The sequence below is a fragment of the Panthera onca genome, chromosome A3 (genome assembly GCF_046562875.1).
Source record: "Panthera onca isolate mPanOnc1 chromosome A3, mPanOnc1 haplotype 2, whole genome shotgun sequence".
In the NCBI taxonomy this organism is placed as follows: Eukaryota; Metazoa; Chordata; class Mammalia; order Carnivora; family Felidae; genus Panthera; species Panthera onca.
This window is the reverse complement of record NC_138341.1, coordinates 95,330,382-95,349,568: the sequence shown is the minus strand read 5'-3', so window position 1 is coordinate 95,349,568 and position 19,187 is coordinate 95,330,382. Positions and strand designations below refer to the sequence as shown.

Below are 19,187 nucleotides of genomic sequence, written 5' to 3'. Positions count from 1 at the left end.
TGTAATGGTGATAGTAGAGCTTCAGGTTCCTGTTGCATTCTGTAACTTTTAAGGTGTCATTCTGGACTCTAGCTCATTCGATGTCTTCTAGCTGTGGGCACGTTACAACTTGTTGGCAACCCGACTTGGTAGCTGGTGCCAAGTCTGAGCTTTCCCTGCCCTCAGCCCGCCAGAGCCAAGCCAGCATGTGGCCCCAGTTCTGCGGAGAGCCAGAGGCCACGACTGTGGGTAGCATGTTTGCCTGTTAGTGGAATTCAAGAATGTGGCCCCAGAGCCCTAGGGAATGCCAGTTGTGTGAATGAGTGAGTTTTCCCACCATATACACCTGTGTGCATGCACAGTACATCCCCCATGTGCACCCCAACACATTATCCAGCATTTATTCAGCTACATGATGTCTCCCCCTTGTCCTCTACTCCTCCTGTTCCTCACCACCCCAAACACCCAGTTATCATATTCACAAAAATTATCTCAAACTTGTAAATAAGCCAAATGATGCTTTCAATCCAAGGCTTGTATCTTTGACTTTCTGTTAACTGAGCTATTGTACATTGTACAGTTCTATAGGAACAGTGATTAGCTTTGTAGATTTTTGTCCATTTGAGGTGTAAATGATTTCTGTTTGGTGGAAGAGATAACCTCAAAAGCTATGGTTTATGGCTTCATAAGACATTAACCATTTTATATCTAGCCTAGCAACCTTATTCTAACATTCCCTCATTAAAATACCTAAAGTAGCCAGCTCCTCAAGTGCAACGAATTGTTTTTATCATCTTACTGGTTGCCTCATTAAATGATGGGTTGAATAAATCTCAGACATGTGCTCATTGTATGTTTGCATTAGAATCATGATTTTACCATTTTGAAAATTATTATAAATTAATACCATTATTCATAAATATTTCCTCTTTTGTCCCTTTGTTCTCTTAAGATAGTTTCTCTTTCAACTACTTTTAAATTCCGGGGTGCCTGAGTGGCTCAGTTGGTTGGGTGACCAACTTCAGCTTAGATCATGATCTCGCAGTTTGTGAGTTCGAGCCCTGCGTCGGGCTCTGTGCTGACAGCTCAGAGCCTGGAGCCTACTTTGGGTTCTGTGTCTCCCTCTCTCTCTACCCCTCCCCTGCTCGTGCTCTGTGTGTCTCTCTCTCTGTCTCTTAATAATAAACAAACATTAAAAATTTTTTTTTAAAAACTACTTTCAAATTCCTACAACAGTATAGAGCTTAGCTATCCAGTATGGTGGCCGTCAGCCATGTGTAGCTGTTGAGCACCTGAAATGTGCTAGTGTGATTGAGATGTGCTAGAAGTGTAAAACATACACTGAATTTTAAGTATTTAGGAGGAAAAAAAGAGTGTAAAACACTTCATTAACAATGTTTATATTGATAACTTGTTAAAATGATAATTTGAGTCTGTTAGGTTAAATAAAATATATTGAAAATTAATCTTACATGTTTATTCTTTTTCTATATGTCTACTGGGAAATTACATATGTGACCTGTATTTGTGGCTCAAGTTATTTTGTTATTGGACAGCATATAGAGTCTTAAGGCCTAATGTATTACTAATCCCAGGGGTATTTGCAACAGAAGTAACTAATGATTTTTATCTTAAATCTAAAAAATAAATCTTGAATTGTAATATTCTTGGTGGAAGAGAGAATTTGGAAGATAAATCAGCCAAGTAATAAGCCATGTACTCCTAAGGCTGGTCCTATTCAGCATGTAAAGCAGATGTTAAGTAAGGTGTTGTGGGATTAGCTGATAACACATGGAAAATGCATACAGTGGTGTTGTGGCTGTTCCCATCTGGACTGTAGGGTTTGTGTTATTGGCCTTTTGGGAGTTTTCAACTCCTGAACCAAACTCATGATTCTTCTCTTCCCATTTTATGTTTGATATTCCTTCCAAGTATTTCTATTTTATTTATTCGTTCATTTATTTTGAGAGAGAGCACACACATGAGTAAGGGAGGGGCAGAAAGAGAGGGAGACAGAGAATCTCATGCAGGCAGGTTCTATGCTGTCGGCACAGAGCCTTACTTGCCTGACTCGGGGCTCAAACTCATGAACTGTGAGGTCATGACCTGAGCCAAAATCAAGAGTCAGATGCTTAACCAACTGAGCCACCCAGGTGGCCCTCCTTCTGAGTATTTCTAAGGCATGCGCTATCCAACAGGAGGGAGACCAAGGCACGGATGTGCAGGTGGTAACCCAAGGCTGTCTATAAAATTGCTCAGAAGGGGCGCCTGGGTGGCGCAGTCGGTTAAGTGTACGACTTCAGCCAGGTCACGATCTCGCGGTCCGTGAGTTCGAGCCCCGCGTCAGGCTCTGGGCTGATGGCTCGGAGCCTGGAGCCTGTTTCCGATTCTGTGTCTCCCTCTCTCTCTGCCCCTCCCCCATTCATGCTCTGTCTCTCTCTGTCCCAAAAATAAATAAAAAACATTGGAAAAAAAAATTAAAAAAAATAAAAAATAAAAAAAAAATAAAATTGCTCAGAAAACAGGAGGCGCTTTCAAGCATTCCTGTCATCCTGATCTAGGTGCAACACCACCCTCACCAGTTAAGTAGCCTCACATTTGTAGTATCTCTAGAATTTGAAGATTTTCCCATAAACACAGGGGTACTGAGTTGAGCGGACCAATGTGTGGCTGTATGGAACAGCTGCTCATTATTGAGGCTACTTAAAATGTCTTCAGAATTTAGGGGACAAAGTTCTTTAAAAACTTGAAAGATTTAGCCCGACAGTCATCTTCGAATCTTGCTACTTTGAGTTTCTAGCTCTCAGGTTTTCTGGATCCCAAGAGTAATATTTGATTCTGACTCTGGGAATGTTGAACAAAACAAGTCATTGGATTCATAACGTGGCATCTGCCTTCCATCCTTCAAATTCATAAGAGAATCTTTCTCTTGTGTCACTTGAATAGAGCAGCAGCTGCTGACTCAAGAGCCCTGGGGAAAGGGTGATTGTCTTTCACTTGGCATAGACACCCCCGAGGACAAGACTACTGAGTTAATAATCGATTTCACTCCCCTGCAGGCACTTCCCTGCCCATAGCCCGTTTGTGAGGGCAGGAAGATGGGCTGGGTGCATTGGACTCATTTACAGTCCCTGTTTCCTTGAATAATTCTAAGCTAGGAGGACAGAAGGCAGGGAATGGAGTCAGGGAGAAAGCTTGAATGCTGCCTGAGTGTCTCATCACTTCAGACATAAAATATCACCCACAAAAGGGGGCAGCTCTGAGTTTGCGGCCGCCCCCAAATCCTCCCCCCCATTTCCCAACCCTGTTCTGACATAGCCTGAATGGTGACTCAGCTTTTAATCATGTGCTCTTTTCTTGTGCAGCCTTTGAACACGTTGTTCATGCACCTCTTTGTGGCCGTGGATGAATATTCTGTTGGCTGCTGCAGAGAGATTATTCGGTGAGTGGCTGGGGTCTTGCAGATGGTGACATCAGGGGGCTGGCAGGCAGCACCATAGACAAGACACGTTAATGCCAAAATGACACAAAAGAGATTGTGTGCATAGTTTAAAAATATTTCCAAAGGACGTGAAATTCTTTGAGGTGCTTAATTATCTTGTAATTCATGGCTGTATTAAAGCATCAATGTGGAATAACAGTGACATTTCTGAAAGAAAACAGTTTATTTCTTTGAATCGACACTCCCTCTGACACACATCTTTACTATCATTTGAGGCAAATAGTGCAGTCATTTAAAAAAATGGATTGGGGGGGAAATAAGGGAAGAATAAAGCATCACAGGTTTGGATTTTTCTAAAAATAGTTTTCTTCAGTCTTCTCTTTAGAGATGTTTATTAACCTGACAGAATGCAGAAGCATCCTGAATAATATGGTGCATCGAAATATGATCAGTTGGGCTACTGGGTGATGGCGATGTGTCTCTGACAGCCTGCACAGACATTTGGGGGTGGTGGCCTCAGCTTTCAAGGCACTTTGTAATGTCACACCAGACCATCCAGATGCCAGGTCAAAGGTTAATGTCAGCAGAAATCTGGTGTGCCACATGAATATGGCACTCTTTATTCTCTCTACCTCTGTGGAACAGACAGAAAAGAGGCCATTTGGATTATAAGGAAAAGTAGAGAAGGAAAGGACATTGCCCTGAAGATGTTTTTGCCATTACAGGCAAGGAGCAAAGAAGCCCATGTGGATCTATGAACATCTGATGTGTTTAGTGAAGGCATTTGCCTCAAACAGGTGCCAGCTAATGGGATTACTTTATTATTAACACCTGTCCCACCCTCTCTTCCCCTTGCCAGGGCTGTGTTTAAGGCCGTGCCAGAACTACACTTCATATTTCTCGTAGTGCCATCCTACATGAGCCTAGGTAAGGTCTGCTCAATTACCTCCTGTCCCCAGTCTCCAGAATGGGAAATTCATGCTTAAAATGGTGCTTTTTGGAATGGGAATAAGAATGGTCTCTAGGTCCTGAATGTATAATGTGACTATTTGATTATAATAATTAAAATACAATTTCGAATGGAAGTCACAGTTTGTTCTGAAGCCCTAAAAGTTATTCCTTGGTAAAGTGAGGCCACATTTCTTCATCTCTGTGGTTTAGGCTCGACTCTCATAACAGTGTTTGAACAAGTGGGGAACATTCCGAGTCTGATGTATGATGAGGACTTTGCCGTGCACATATGTTGCAGAGAAAATCATTACCCTCAGCTGCACATTCGCAATGCCAGGTAAGGCTGAAGCAGTGCCTTTTCCTACCTGAGTTTTACACGGACACTTACCTTATGCAGAGTTGCTAAAATGCCATTTCTTACTGTAAGTGATTAGAGCTTGGATTAAATTGTTTTATAATACCCATAAGTATTACTTCATTTGGAGATGTTTACAGTTCCCCTTGATGACATAATTTACAGGCATGAATATCTGATGAGACTCATTTGGTGCTATGTGGCCAGCAAAGTTGTGCATTTACTACTTACGGGTTTCTGAGAACACACGATCCTTGGCCCCACACTGAGTCAAATAATTTTCAAATAAACATAAAAATGAATCCGCCTATTTAGTTGTCCCAATAGACCCCACCTATTTTCCAACAGTCAGTGAAAGAGGATTCTTTAACATTCAGTGGGCTCCATGACATGCCCCAAAGTTTAGCAGTCTTAAGGAGATGGCAGTGGCAGAGAGTATTTTCCAAAGATGGCTACAACACCATCTTCTATCCTTCAAGCTCTCCTCCAATGTGGCCTTGGAGACTGGTGTGCCAGAGAGGCTATATGTTGGCCCTGGGGTCGACAGCCCCAGCTAGGCTCCCACTGACAGTCAGCATTGCCTGCTGGCCTTGTGAATGAGCCATTGTGGACACCCAGCCAGGAAGACCCCCCTCCCCTTCCCCAGTAACTGGAGCCCAGCTGACATGTGACTGCAGCCACAGGAGAGACCCTAAGCAAGGACTGACCAACTGAGTCCTCCTAGATTTCTGACTCACAAAATTGTGGGCAAAATAAAAGGGTCTCTTTTTGAAATAAAAATGCATATGAAATCATTTCACAAAGGTGGTTGCTTGGTTTTATCAGTGGGGAATAAATTGCATCTTGTTGGGTCAATTGTTGCCATAAATTGTGGACTTCTTTAGAAAGTATTACATTTAAATTTTTAAAAGGTGAGAGCCTACTATTTACCAGGCATATACTATTATGGCATATTAAGAATTTATGGCATATTAAGAATGGCATCAGATCTCTATCTTTTAAAAAAATTTTTTTTAATGTTTATTTATTTTTGAGAGAGTGAGAGAGACAGAGCACGAGCAGGGGAGGGGCAGAGAGAGAGGGAGACACAGAATCGAAAGCAGACTCCAGGCTCCGAGCTGTCAGCACAGAGCCCAACATGGGGCTTGAACTCACGAACTGTGAGATCATGACCTGACCTGAAGTCGGACGCTCAGCTGACTGAGCCACCCATGTGCCCTGATAGATCTCTATTCTGATCTTGATTAGACCACTCACCAGATGGGTTATCTGAAAAGGAGAACTTGGCCTCTTCAGGCCTCAGTTTCCTGCCTGTCAGTGGGTGTGAGGGTATTGTCTACTGCCTGGGATTGTTGCAATGAACAGATGACCTGAGGAGAATCAAGTGCTTAGCACTTCCAGTCACATGTAAGTGCCCAATGAAATGAAATATTATTCTTACTGATATTATTAAGTGGCTTGGAAGAGGAAAGGACAGAGAAGGATGAAGACAGCTTCATATAAAACCTCTCTGCCCCTGCCCCCAATCTAAATATCCATCAAGGAGTAACTGTTTACATTACAAATTGTGGTGCAGTATCAGCAGTGAAATGAAATGAACTACTTATAGATGCAATAAGGTGGGTCAATCTCAGTTCATGCTGAGTAAAAGAAGGCAGACATAGACACAAAGACCATATACTGTTGACTCCACTTATATGATGTGCAAATGGCTCATCTGTAGAGACAGAGCAGATCAGTGGTTGCCTTTGGTGGAGGAAAGAGTGAGACTGGAATTCTGGGGTAATGGTAGTGCTCTGTGTATTGATTGGTGGCTTTGCAATTGCCAAAACTCACCCAACTTAATACTTGGGCATTTTACTATATGTTACTATACCTCAATTAAAAAAATAATTTAAAATAAAAAAGTCTTCACAGAGAAGGTAGCCTCTGAATCTGGTCAGAAGGGACGAGCCGGAGCTTGGTCAGAGGGACAGATTGGGCAAAGGTGTAGAGGCAGGAAGGCACCTGGAGTGTCTATTACCAGGCAGTAGGCAGTTGTGGCTGCTGTTCAAGGTGTGCAGAGCAAGAGTAGGCCACTGGATGGCCAAGGAAGAATCACAACAAGAAGCCTTTACCCTGAAGCCAGCATGGAGCACTATATGGGCTGTGTGTGAAGGATAACTGACTTTCATGTGTTCAGTGGCTTATAAGGGAGGAACAGAACAGTATGGCCAAGAAATGATTCTAGCTGGAATTCAGGCAGTGACAAGTCAAAGAGATCTGGTTGGGGCAGGTGCATGGATGCAAAGAAATGTTTGAGGGGGAAAGTTGAAAGATGAGAATGAGTTCACGGTCACTCAGGTTTTCAAGTATGGGGGGATTCACTAGCTAAAAGTAGAAATAATAGCATTAGATGGACAGTTGGGAGGTAGAAATATAGGTCCTCTCATGAGTGAGGAGGTCAGGAAAATAAAGGAGATTGTTTAGTTGTGGAGATTTTATTTTATTTTATTTTTAAATGTTTATTTTGAGACAGACAGAAAGAGAGCAGACAAGGGGCAAAGAGAGAGGGAGGGACAGAAAATCCCAAGCAGGCTCTGCCCTGTCAGCCCGATGTGGGGCTCAGACTCATGAACCATGAGATCATGACCTGAGCCAAAACCAAGAGTCTGCCACTCAACCAAGTGATCCACCCAGGCACCCCAGGAAGAGATTTTAAAGTGAAAAAGCAGAGGCCTATGGCAGAATTTTGAATGGTGAAAATGAGCGTGAATAAGGAAGAGAACTAGAAGAGAGGGAGAGGAGTCTTGTAGAAGTCAGACTCTTATAGTGGCAAAAGATGTAGGGAAATCAAATAATTTGAGTCCAAAAAGAGGCCATTGCATTTGGAAATGTAAAAAGATACAGATGAGTTGAATAAAATTGATAAACTTCTAGCCAAACTGACCAAGAAAAAAGAGAAAATTACCACTATCAGAAATGAAAGAGGTGATATCACTACAGATCTTATAGACATAAAGGGATAAGGGAATACAGCTCTGTAAATTCATCAACTTAGATAAAATGGGCCAATTCCTTCAAAAACACAACCTACCAAAACTTATTTAAGGAAAAAAATTGTAAAAACTTGGAGAATTCTTCATCTATTAAAGACCAGTTGAATGAACTTTGGGTAAGAGGGAGGTGGCTGCCTGCCTTAACACTGCCCTTACCCAAGCCTCCAGCCTTAATCCTCCCCCATCCTCATTTGCTTCTCTTCTTCTCTTGTCCTTATGGCTCTGAACTCTGTCTTCCGAGGACCTGGGCCATTTCTCTCAAGCTCATCTCTTTGGTTCCTCTGTGCCGACAGTGGCCACTTAGTCACCTGTGCCTACCTCCATCCCCTTGCTTTGGGATCTGGTCTTGTCTGTCCTTGAAGGGCAGAGTTGAGTTTTGGAAATCACAATGCAGTGAACCAAATAAATGAGAGGTAAGGAAGTGAAGGCAAGGGGATATCCACTGCTCTCTAGAGAAGTTTGGTGATGAAGGAAAGCAGAGAAGGAAGCAGAACGTTATGCAAACAATGGAAAGTGATTCCATTTTTACTTTCCACATAGAGCATTTACTTTGCATTCTGAGCTCCAGATAGCACTTGTCTAAAAAAAATATTACCAAGGAGCAAAATAAATTCAGATACACATTATCCCCTAATTTAGGACAAGAGAAAGAAAATTCCCCGTAGAAAACCATTTTTATTTACTTTTTGTATTCATAGCTAAATCGTCAACATTATAATTCTCTTTATAAAAAACCCCTTTGGTCATGAAACGAATGCTAATACAAGCCAAACACATTCTAAAGAGAAGGAATTCTGTGAGTGAAATCTTTTTTTTTTTTTAAATAACATTAAAAAAATTTTTTTAAATATTTATTTATTTTTGAGAGAGACAGAGACAGAATGTTGGTGGGTTAGGGGCAGAGAGAGAGGGAGACACAGAATCCGAAGCAGGCCCCAGGCTCTGAGCTGTCAGCACAGAGCCCGACACGGGGCTCGAACTTGCGAGCTGTGAGATCATGACCTGAGCCAAAGTCGGACGCCTAACCGACTGAGCCACCCAGGTGCCCCTAAAATAACATTTTTAATTGATTCTCTCACACCTCTCCAATCCTCCTTCCTGATTTATGAAGTTTCTCTTATAATCAGCGCAGGAAAATAGGTCCTCCTGCCCTTTAGGAAATTACATTCTTTAAATGTAAAAGTATTCACAGGTAGGCAGTTTTTTAATTATGTCATGAGAAATTTACATAAACTGGTTGCTTAAGTTCTCATAAGTAGTCTAATAATTGCTAAACTTTTGTCTTCATTCCATTTAAAAATCTCTCATTTTATTCTGCCATTTGCTAATTAGTTTGGGGGATGGGTTCACTTAATAAAACGAATTATATTTTCAAATTACAACATCTTTTCAAATGTTTATTTATTTTGAGGGGGGAGGATGTGAGGAGGGGGAGGAGCAGAGAGACAGAGAGAGAGAATGCCAAGCCAGCTCCACACTGCCAGCGCAGAGCCCAACAGAGAGCTGGAACCCATGAACCATGAGATCATGACCCAAACCAAAATCAAGAGTTGGATGCTTAACTGACTAAGCCACCCAGGTGCCATAAAGTTACTGGTCGCAATTTTCTATGTGAGTATGTAACTATACACACATATGTGTATAAATAGACAGTTTTGTGGGGGAGGGTAGAGGGGAACAGCAGTTGAGAGAGGCGTATTTCCAAAAGTATTTTCTTGCCTTGTTTCTTTCTTTCTTTCTTTCTTTCTTTCTTTCTTTCTTTCTTTCTTTCTTTCCTTCCTTCCTTCCTTCCTTCCTTCCTTCCTTCCTTCCTTCTTTTCTTGCTAGGTCACCAGTGTATTATAAGAGGATGTAAGTCAGGAACAGTCAGATAGAAGAGAAGCACAGGGCAAGGTGTGAGGGAAGGGAGCGGGGCCCCTGTTCCCAAATTGCCATGCGTTTACCAACCTAGAAGCTCCGTATTGTCTTAAAGTGTGTAGGCAGCATACCAAATTTGGATCTTGTCATTTTCTTGAGGAATTTTAAAGCTTAAGTACTCCAGCATAGATATTCAGCAAGATGTTTTTGTATTATTATTTACTATTGTAATAGATAATTCTATAGAATTAATTAGAACATAAAATATCTACAGATAATTCTATATAATCTACTGTTGTAATAATTGTATATGTATCCAATACCACATCTGACATGTACAGAGGGCATATCTAAAAATCACCAGTTTCTTTCACCTTTTAGTAAGGCAACATCTTTGTTAATCTACTCACTAACGCCCCACTTGTGATTCAGGGTGTAGGCTGCTCGAGAAAAGGTGTGGGCTGTGCCCTGCCCAGTGCTGGCTCCTAGTAAGCATGTGGAACTGGTAGTTTAGAGTTAGTCTCTCTCCTCTTCTTTCCAACCCGCGCCTTTATTCCTTTCCTTCTTTTACCCTTGAAAACTTTAGGGTTACGGACTACAACCTTCCAGGGGATGAGGCTGTCCCAGCCTGAACTAAACCTTCCCGATCCCTGACCCTGAGGTCTTGCTCATTCAGCCTCTGATGGTGAAATGTCCTGCTTGCCCAGCCTACAGAAAATCTACCAGTAGCAGATCAGAGGAGGAATGTAGTCCTCATGGCAAAAAGATGACAGTGGATACTTTGTAAGGAGGAAGGGACATTTATAAAAGACAATTTAGCATATAGTGGTGAACTCATGAGGGAATGGTGACATTATGATGGTTGATATTTTTGCTTGTTGGAAGGCAGAGAAATGTGATACATTTTAAGAAGCCCTCTGTCCAAAATGTTCACATTCGAGTTTTGGTACTAGCAGGTATAGAATTTTAGGTAGCCAGAAAATGCACTTATGTGGATCATTTCCCTCCTTAAGGATGCAGGAAAAAAGCCTTTTCAGAAGGTCAGATGGGCGTGGCTGTACGTGTCCTCTTAGGCTGCTTCATTTCTCTTATTTCTCCCACATTGATTTTTTGACATCTGTTTTCATCAACAGTTACTTGCACTGATAATTAATGGTGAAGAACATAGCTCTTAAGACAGTAGACCAGGGAAGGGTTTGGGATGTAATTATCCTTCTGCCGTTTACCTAGCAACATGTTCAGAACCAGGGAATTAACACTGTAATCCCCAGTCCTGGTTCTTTGATTTACCCATGTGGAAAATTGTGCTGTAATCTTCCCCTCTACTTAGACACTAATTATTGACGTTACTGTTCTGTGATTTGCACAATGTTTGAAATAAAGCATGACTGCTTCTGGACATACCTTTATAATCTATAGTGGGCTTGATTAATACTCAGTGGTGGATTTGAGATGTTCTCAGACTGAGAAACTATTGGAATAGTACTTTTGGGGGAAAACCTACCTTTTTCAAGTCTTTTGGGGAGGGGGTAGGAAAGGACTTGCCAGGGAATGATTATGTGCTGTCAGTCCGTGTTGTAGAATAACTAAAATGGAGTACTGCTTTTTTTGCTGATAATAAAGGCTAACCAAACTGTGTGAGCATTATTGCTATGTAAAATAGATGAAGAAAATTTAGGACTTTAAAACATAAGATTGGTGATTTTTTAAATACTAACTTTTCACCTCTTAAAGCAATTATTTTTATTAAGCATTTGACAGCCTTATGCTTTTTTGGAATTCACTTAAGTTGAACTTCTGAGTACTTTCATACAAATGAATTTTCTGATGCTTAGGTCATGAGAATCAAAGCACTCCAAGAGAAGGGACAGTGAAATTAGGAATTTCACCATTGCTCTTCTTGAGTCTTGGTAAGTGACCCAGCAAATAAGATCTGGTTAACAATTCAACTGGAGTGACAGCGTGCCAAGATAGACTTTTGGATCAGATCCTGGTGGTATAAACGGCAAGGGCCTCTTATTGGCCTTGAATATGCTTTGAAGTCATTTAGGGTTTAAAATCCTCCATAATTTAAAAAATCATGACATTTTCCAAGGAGTAGAAACTAAATGGTTCTAAAATCCATCCTAAAATTCTAAAATGGAATAGGTGATTGAGAAATGATGGACTTGATTTTCTTAAAGAGACCACTAGAGGTCGCAAGAGATCTTGGAAAGAAAAAGGTGCTTTGTTTCTACATATGGGAAGAAAAAGACTGACTTTGGGTTCCCCTGCCCCAAATTGACACAATGTTCATGGTAAAAGGTTGGTGTAACCAAAATACACTGCTTTCTTTAGGATTACCACTGAATTAGATTCTCTGTGAGAATCTTCATTCACTGATTTCTTAAAACATAGGCACAGATACTCTCAGGTTTGAAGAAATACAATATTTATGGCATTTAATGTAACATCAGAATCACTTTTTCAATGGCACATTTTTAAGTCTAGCTAATGAAATGCAGCTCCTCTCTGGATATGGAAAATACCATCAGACAGGAGAGAAGAAGCCATGCCAATATCCTGAATAGAAAGGTGGCTCAGCCCTGCTGCCGCTGCCGTTCCAGACCTTAAGTGTGAACTTTCCATCTGTGAATTTGCAATACTTTCTTTGTGGGCAAAGAAACAATCTCCCACACTCAAAGGAAGCTAGCCTGTAGATTTTCCTCTAGGATCGTAATTTTGCTGAAGAATGGTCTGGATGCTAAAGCTTTGAAGCAATCTGAGGGTCTAGCCGTCACCAAGAGACCATGCCAATCAGCTGGGAAAGTTCTGTGGGTTCTAGGCATCATGATGTTCATTCAAAGCCCAGCTAACTGACATAGTGGAAATGATTAGAGTTTGTCCTCCCAGGAAGCCAGAGAGAGCCACCAGGTTCCTGTCATCCTCCACCTTGCCTTCTCTTGGGTTTAGAGGACATCCATACCCCAAGTGATGTGTCCTGAGAGGCTGTTGATTTTCTTGCATTTTGGATGCTACTCCATTTTCATATGGCACATTTTTCAGAGTCTGGTGGACATTTAGGTACCTGAGCAATCAATCAGTCTCTATGGGATGGACCTTTTGTTTCCTCCAAACTAGTTAAAATAAAATATTCTAGGGGCGCCTGAGTGGCTCAGTCGGTTGAGTGTCTGACTTCGGCTCAGGCCATGATCTCATGGTTCGTGAGTTCAGGCCCCGCGTCGGGCTCTGTGCTGACAGCTCAGGGCCTGGAGCCTGCTTCAGATTCTGTGTCTCCCTCTCTCTCTGCTCCTCCCCTGCTCACACTCTGTCTCTCTCTCTCAAAAATAAATAAAGATTAAAAAAAAAGAATAAAATATTCTACACTAATTACATTAACAAGTACATTGTTGCCTCCTCCAAGCCACTTCCTGAATGGAAGATATAAAAGAATGTTGGTTTTCACCCAGAAAATGGTGTCATTCCCATTGCATTTTAAGTTGATAAATTATAACCTTACATAATCATAACTCCTGACATGCTCTGGGTCACAGAGGTGCTGGACATGTGGCTGTACCGTGCTAAATGAATTCATGTGAAGTCGTGGCTCTCCTATTTTCCCAGAGGCAGACAGTGCTCATTGCCTCAGAGTGCTCGAATTTAAGCATTTTACTGGATGGATTGTTTTTGGTAGCTGAGGTGTTTTGTTTCTGTAGGGCTAGACTTTGTCATATGCCATTTGAGACTCTGCAAGGCTGATGTCATACTTTATCATTAGCACTGGGGCTGATGCAAGATCATAAATTATCGATTACCCCAAGGAATGCATTTAGCAGAACAAGTTCCTCTTTATCCATTTTGGGGAGGAGCTGAAGCGAGAGACTCTTTAGAACTGCACAATTTGGTTATTTTCTTCCTATTTTCCCCAGAAGAATTAGTATTGAGGTATGATCAGGGATAACTTTGTTCATAGGCTGCAGAGGGCTCATGCATAGGTGTACAGCCCTGGGGCTCTCTGAGCCTTTATTTCTGATTTTTGTATCCATGGAGTATTATTTTTGTGTCCATCCTATGTAGATAAAAGCCCATCATACACAGTTGATCTTAGAATTTTCTATATGACAGGTGCCTCGATTCTCTTTAAGTGACTAGGATATTGAATTATTTTTGTATTATTTACAAGTTACCTCTTTTAATATCAATGTGGAGTTTTATTTTTGGCAAAGCATTTGAAAATGGATTTCTTGGCTATTCTCTCCTAGAATCTTTTTTATTTTTTTTCAAACAAGTATCACTCAGGACTCTCTTTACAGAGAAAAGCTCCCCTCTGTTAGCAGCACTTCTTTGGCAGGTTAAGTAGGGAGATGGGTTCTGGAATGCAGTGGGGTGTGCTAGTAGGCTCTTTCAGCAGAGGTCCTGAGTGCTTGGAGGCAGGGAGCCAGCCAGTGGGGGTTTCCAGGTGGTGTGGGACATGGGGGCCGCATGTGAAGTCTCTCCAGAGTAGATTGTGCTGAGGGCTTACTGTCTACCAGAGTGTACCTTGTATCACTACATTGTACCCTCCCTGCTGTCCTTGTCCCTGCCTGCTTAGTAGATGAGAAACCAAGGCTTAGTATTGAAGTGACTGGGCAGGTGTCTCTGTCAGTTAGGGCTGTGGTCTCACTCTCCACATGAGTCCCCTCAGGCCACACATTGCTCACCTGGAAAACAGGCTTAGCAGTGGCACCCCTCAGTGCTGTGTGTACATGTGTCATACTGGATGAGGTCCTAGAATACGGTACGGAACCTATTCTGTGTCGCCTATCACTGTTGCACCTGTGCTGCAGTCTACAGGGTATGCAAATGTCCAAAAGTTCAACAAAGCCAGTCTCTGGTTAAAGTGCTAAAGACAGATTTTAATCAATAGTAACTATTATATAGGGAAAAGCATACGGTGTGAACTGAACTCAATTTTGGTTGAGTTAATTAAAGAGAAAATTAGAGAATTGAGAGGGGGCGAGGGGAGTCTCAGTAGAGTCAAGGAAGTGAAAAATGACAAGAAGTAGGAAGTGGGTTTGTTCCTTGTGAAACCTATCTGAGTTTGCTAGCTGGAGCTTATTGAAGTTAGGCTCCTACCCTTCCACAGAGACTGAGAGACAGGGGCTCTACCTTTAGGTGTTGGCTAGAACAAACAGGAAATTCTTTTGGCAGCCTTGCTTTCTCAGAAAGGCACTTCAAGGGGGCTGGGGTCATCCTAGGGATGTGGCCTTGGGCTATGAGAAACTATGTCGGTGTTTGTTCAAGTCTTTGCAAGCCAAGGTTGAAGTCTAGTTGAAAAGAAGGTTCAGAGTATCTTGGCTAACCTTTGTCATGGAGAAGCACAGAACTCCCTCTCTGTCCCCAAAGAGCATAATCCTTGATTGGAAACATGCCCTGCTTTGACATTAACATCAAAAGTGGACAATAGGGGTGCCTGGGTGGCGCAGTCGGTTAAGCGTCCGACTTCAGCCAGGTCACGATCTCGCGGTCCGTGAGTTTGAGCCCCGCGTCAGGCTCTGGGCTGATGGCTCGGAGCCTGGAGCCTGTTTCCGATTCTGTGTCTCCCTCTCTCTCTGCCCCTCCCCCGTTCATGCTCTGTCTCTCTCTGTCCCAAAAATAAATAAAAAACGTTGAAAAAAAAATTAAAAAAAAAAAGTGGACAATAGATATCCAGTTTTGATCCTGTCATTAGTTCCTGGGAAAGGAGGCTGGGATGATGAGCCACTGGAGGGTATGGGGTGGAAGGATGCTGGAATTTGGAATAAGTGAGTGGATCACAGTGCTGGATAGGGACAGAGGCAGAAGGAGGGAAGATGGTGAGGTCCCCTTCTAGGGAGAATGAGTAAATCACCTTGTGTGTCATTGTTGGTGATGATTATGAAAAGAGGCCTTAAAGATGAGGCTAAAGGGCTCTGACCCAGAAACAGCGGGGGCTAGCAAAAGTTTTTGAGTAAGAGAGTGAGGTGAAGAAAGCAGGGTTTTAAACAGATTAGTGATAGTGGATGGAATGGGACAATAGGCAACTATCACAGCTATTCAGGCTTCTATAGTGATAACCTCTTCCATTCCATGCATTGATTAGAAATATTCTTCGCGGGCGCCTGGGTGGCTCAGTCGGTTAAGCGGCCGACTTCGGCTCAGGTCATGATCTCGCGGTCCGTGAGTTCGAGCCCCACGTCGGGCTCTGGGCTGACAGCTCAGAGCCTGGAGCCTGTTTCAGATTCTGTGTCTCCCTCTCTCTGACCCTCCCCCGTTCATGCTCTGTCTCTCTCTGTCTCAAAAATAAATAAACGTTAAAAAAAAAAAAAATTAAAAAAAAAAAAAAAAAAAAAAAAAAGAAATATTCTTCGGTTGTCCTTATGGACCCTTCCTACCTAAGTAGTAGTAATGTTAATAATAATAGCACATCACACGCTATTATCTCAACATTAAATTTACTGTCTTTATGACAGATGAGAAAACTATGGGATGAGGGTTTGAGTGATATGCCCGAGGTCACAGTTATTAAATCCAGATTTACGCATTCTGGCTTCCAGCCCAGACTTTGACCACTACACTGTATCATTTATCCTCCAATCTTTTCAGAAGAGCACCATGAGCCTTCAATGCATTTATTATGGAGCTTTGGTACACCCAATCACACCCAGCCACTGGTAGCTCTCAAAGTGATTGTGGACACACAAAAATAGATGGGCAAGTAGTCAAAGACTACTTAAAAAATTTAGTGCAGAGCTGAAACAGCTTGTGAAGTGGCTATGGTGTGAGAGTACAGTCAAGTCCATCCTAAAAACACAGTTGGTGTTTGTTTCTGGATCCATGTCATGAATATATTTTAAGTGTATTTGTTTATTTAGTTAGTCATTATTTTAATAATTCCAACATAATGAACACACAGTGTTATATTAGTTTCAGGTGTGTAATGTAGTGACTCAACAGTTCTATACATTTCTCAGTTCTGGCTCCATGTTTTAGACTCCCTACTAGAGAGTCTCTCTGACGTGCTGGCATGTGGAATGAGACCGTTGGTTGGTGATGACATCATACCCAGGTTAACAGTATAATAAGCAAATATCCTGGTTGTTTGGATAAGGACCCTCTGCTGTCTCTCCTTCCAGAGAGTGCTGACAGGTTAAGAATAAGAGTCAACCTGGGAGTTATGTTTAATCCCTGATGGTTGTCATCTTCTTTTTGTTTTTTCCTTCCTGTATCGTGGTCTGTTAGCTAGCTTTCCCCTTACTTCTGAGTTTTATATAGCAGAGATGAAGTTTTTCAAGTGTGTATTTCTCCCATCAAGATGTTTATTACTGATGAAAAAACAACATTCCAACAGATGAGGCTCACCAGAGGTAAAGCTTTCATCATTGGAACAAAGTGGGGATTTCATCCAGAGTGTATGGAGCTGTCCAGTTTAAAGCGTTTAGACGTGGGGAGTGGAGCTGTTGCAGGATTGGGGGAATCCAATCCGGGAGTTGGGGCAGGGCTGGGTGGATGAGCCATGGTGTCGACCCCTGTCCCTTGAGCCAGTCTCCTCTCAACTGTTTAGCTTGTGCTCATGCTTCTTGCTGCCCACTTTCAAAAGGAATGTCGAAGTAAAGGGAAATTTTTGAAGTGCATTGGTGACTTAGTGTAGTATGTGATAGCAGCGTCTAAGCTGACCTGAGTTTATAACATGGCTCTGTTGCCAACTATTGCTGTCATTTCAGGCAAAGCATTTCATCCTCCCTTTGAGCCTTACTCTCCACCATCTGTAGAGTGAAGATGGCAATCCCTACCTTTTGGGGTAGCTATGAGAAGTATACCAACGGAGATAATCTGGATAAAGCCCTGAGCTTTATATACATACAGATCACTCATATGAGCCTACTGTTAATGTCAAAGAGAACATATTAAAAGATCAAATAGGATGATGAAGATGGCACAGTAATGAAGTAAAGGGGAGAAGAGATAAAATTTAGTAGCCAAATCAGATATAGCACAGAAAAACAACAACAAAAAAAACCCAAATGTGGAACATTTTAATAAGAAAAGTACTGGGGCGCCTGGGTGGCTCAGTCAGTTAAGCGTCCGACTTCAGCTCAGGTCACGATCTCGCAGTCCACGAGTTCGAGCCCCGTGTCGGGCTCTGGGCTGATGGCTCAGAGCCTGGAGCCTGCTTCCAATTCTGTGTCTCCCTCTCTCTCTGCCCCTCCCCCATTCATGCTGTGTCTCTCTCTGTCTCAAAAATAAATAAACGTTAAAAAAAATAAAAAAAATAAAAAAAAAAAAAAGAAAAGTACCAGGAAAAAAAAGTATAAGAACATCCTAGGCAGGTAAAATAGAGTACTAAATATAACCAATAATGTACTAAAAAGAATAAAAGAATGTTAGATAATGTCAGAAAAATGGAGTCTAAGAGCCAGCATCACTGTGCAACCATAAACCTGGTTCTTGGTTCTCCCTCTCCTCCCATGCTGGTTGTCAAGATCACTGTGTAGGGTCCTGACAAGGGAAGTCTGAGGTGAATGTTTCCAAGGTGGTGAGCAGAGCTTCATTATTTTTAAAAATATTTTTTAACGTTTATTTATTTTTGAGAGAGAGACAAGACAGAGTGTGAGCTGGGGAGGGGCAGAGAGAGGGAGAGACAGAATCCAAAGCAGGCTCCAGGCTCTGAGCTGTCAGCACAGAGCCTGATGCGGGGCTCGAACTCTTGAGCTGTGAGATCGTGACCTGCGCCGAAGTCAGACGCTTAACCCACTGAGCCACCCAGGTGCCCCAGAGCTTCATTATTTTTAAAGTAGCATTTCCTTCTTTATGGGAAATGTAGCGATGTGTCAGGAGTAAAGGGTAGACTTCTGGTCCAAGATGGCAACGTGGGAAGAACCTGAACTCACCTCCTCCATGGACACACCAAGTCAATTGCTGTTTTGGAGCAATTCCTCTTGAAGAACTGAGGACTGACTGAACAGCTTCTGAACAGCATAACAGAGGACAGAGTCACCGCATAAAGAATGGCAGGAGAGGCGGAGACCCAGGAATGAAGGGAACCCCCACCCTGGATGCTGTGTACTGCAGTGGTCAGGGATATTACCTAGGGACCATGTGCAGACTCATCTGCTGTGGGGCACTGAAAAAAAAGCCTCGATTTAAAAGGGCAACTAGAGGGGGGTGCCTGGGTGGCTCAGTTGGTTGAGCATCCGACTTCAGCTCAGGTCATAATCTCGTGGTCCATGGGTTCAAGCCCCATGTCGGGCTCTGTGCTGACAGCTCAGAGCCTGGAACCTGCTTCGGATTCTGTGTCTCCCTTTTTCTGCCCCTCCCCCACTTGAGTCTCTCTCTCTCAAAAATAAACATTAAAAAAAATTTTTTAAGGGCAACTAGAATATAAAGGAACCAGCCCTAGAACCCTGCCAAATGGTGGGGGAGCTGCTGGAACTTCCTCTGTGTCAGAAGGGCTGGTGAGTACCATGGTTTCTGTTCCCCATTGATAAGTGTAAAGGGTACCATGGGTCCATGTTGGGTAAATGCATAAACAAGGTTAAATATTCATATTTATTCTAGTACTTCTCAGTCTCTAATATATAACTGTGAC

At 42.3% G+C, this 19,187-nt stretch overlaps 1 protein-coding gene and 1 long non-coding RNA gene across 7 annotated transcripts in view; one reads left to right on the top strand and one right to left on the bottom strand.

Moving 5' to 3' along the window:
* The window catches only part of CFAP61 (cilia and flagella associated protein 61), a 282,753-nt gene that overhangs the window by 17,654 nt on the left and 245,912 nt on the right, over positions 1-19,187 (top strand). For all 6 annotated transcript variants that reach the window (XR_009603648.3, XM_060611053.3, XM_060611051.3 and 3 more), the window contains 3 exons: positions 3,345-3,421; positions 4,281-4,348; positions 4,583-4,709. Coding sequence is in view for 5 of the 6 variants with exons in the window: in XM_060611053.3 (XP_060467036.3) it covers positions 3,345-3,421; positions 4,281-4,348; positions 4,583-4,709 (272 nt within the window). In the remaining variant the exon portion in view is untranslated. The remainder of the gene's footprint in view (positions 1-3,344; positions 3,422-4,280; positions 4,349-4,582; positions 4,710-19,187) is intronic.
* Positions 1-19,187, bottom strand: part of LOC145715367 (uncharacterized) — a 209,011-nt gene that overhangs the window by 42,853 nt on the left and 146,971 nt on the right. The gene's annotated exons all lie outside the window — the stretch shown is intronic.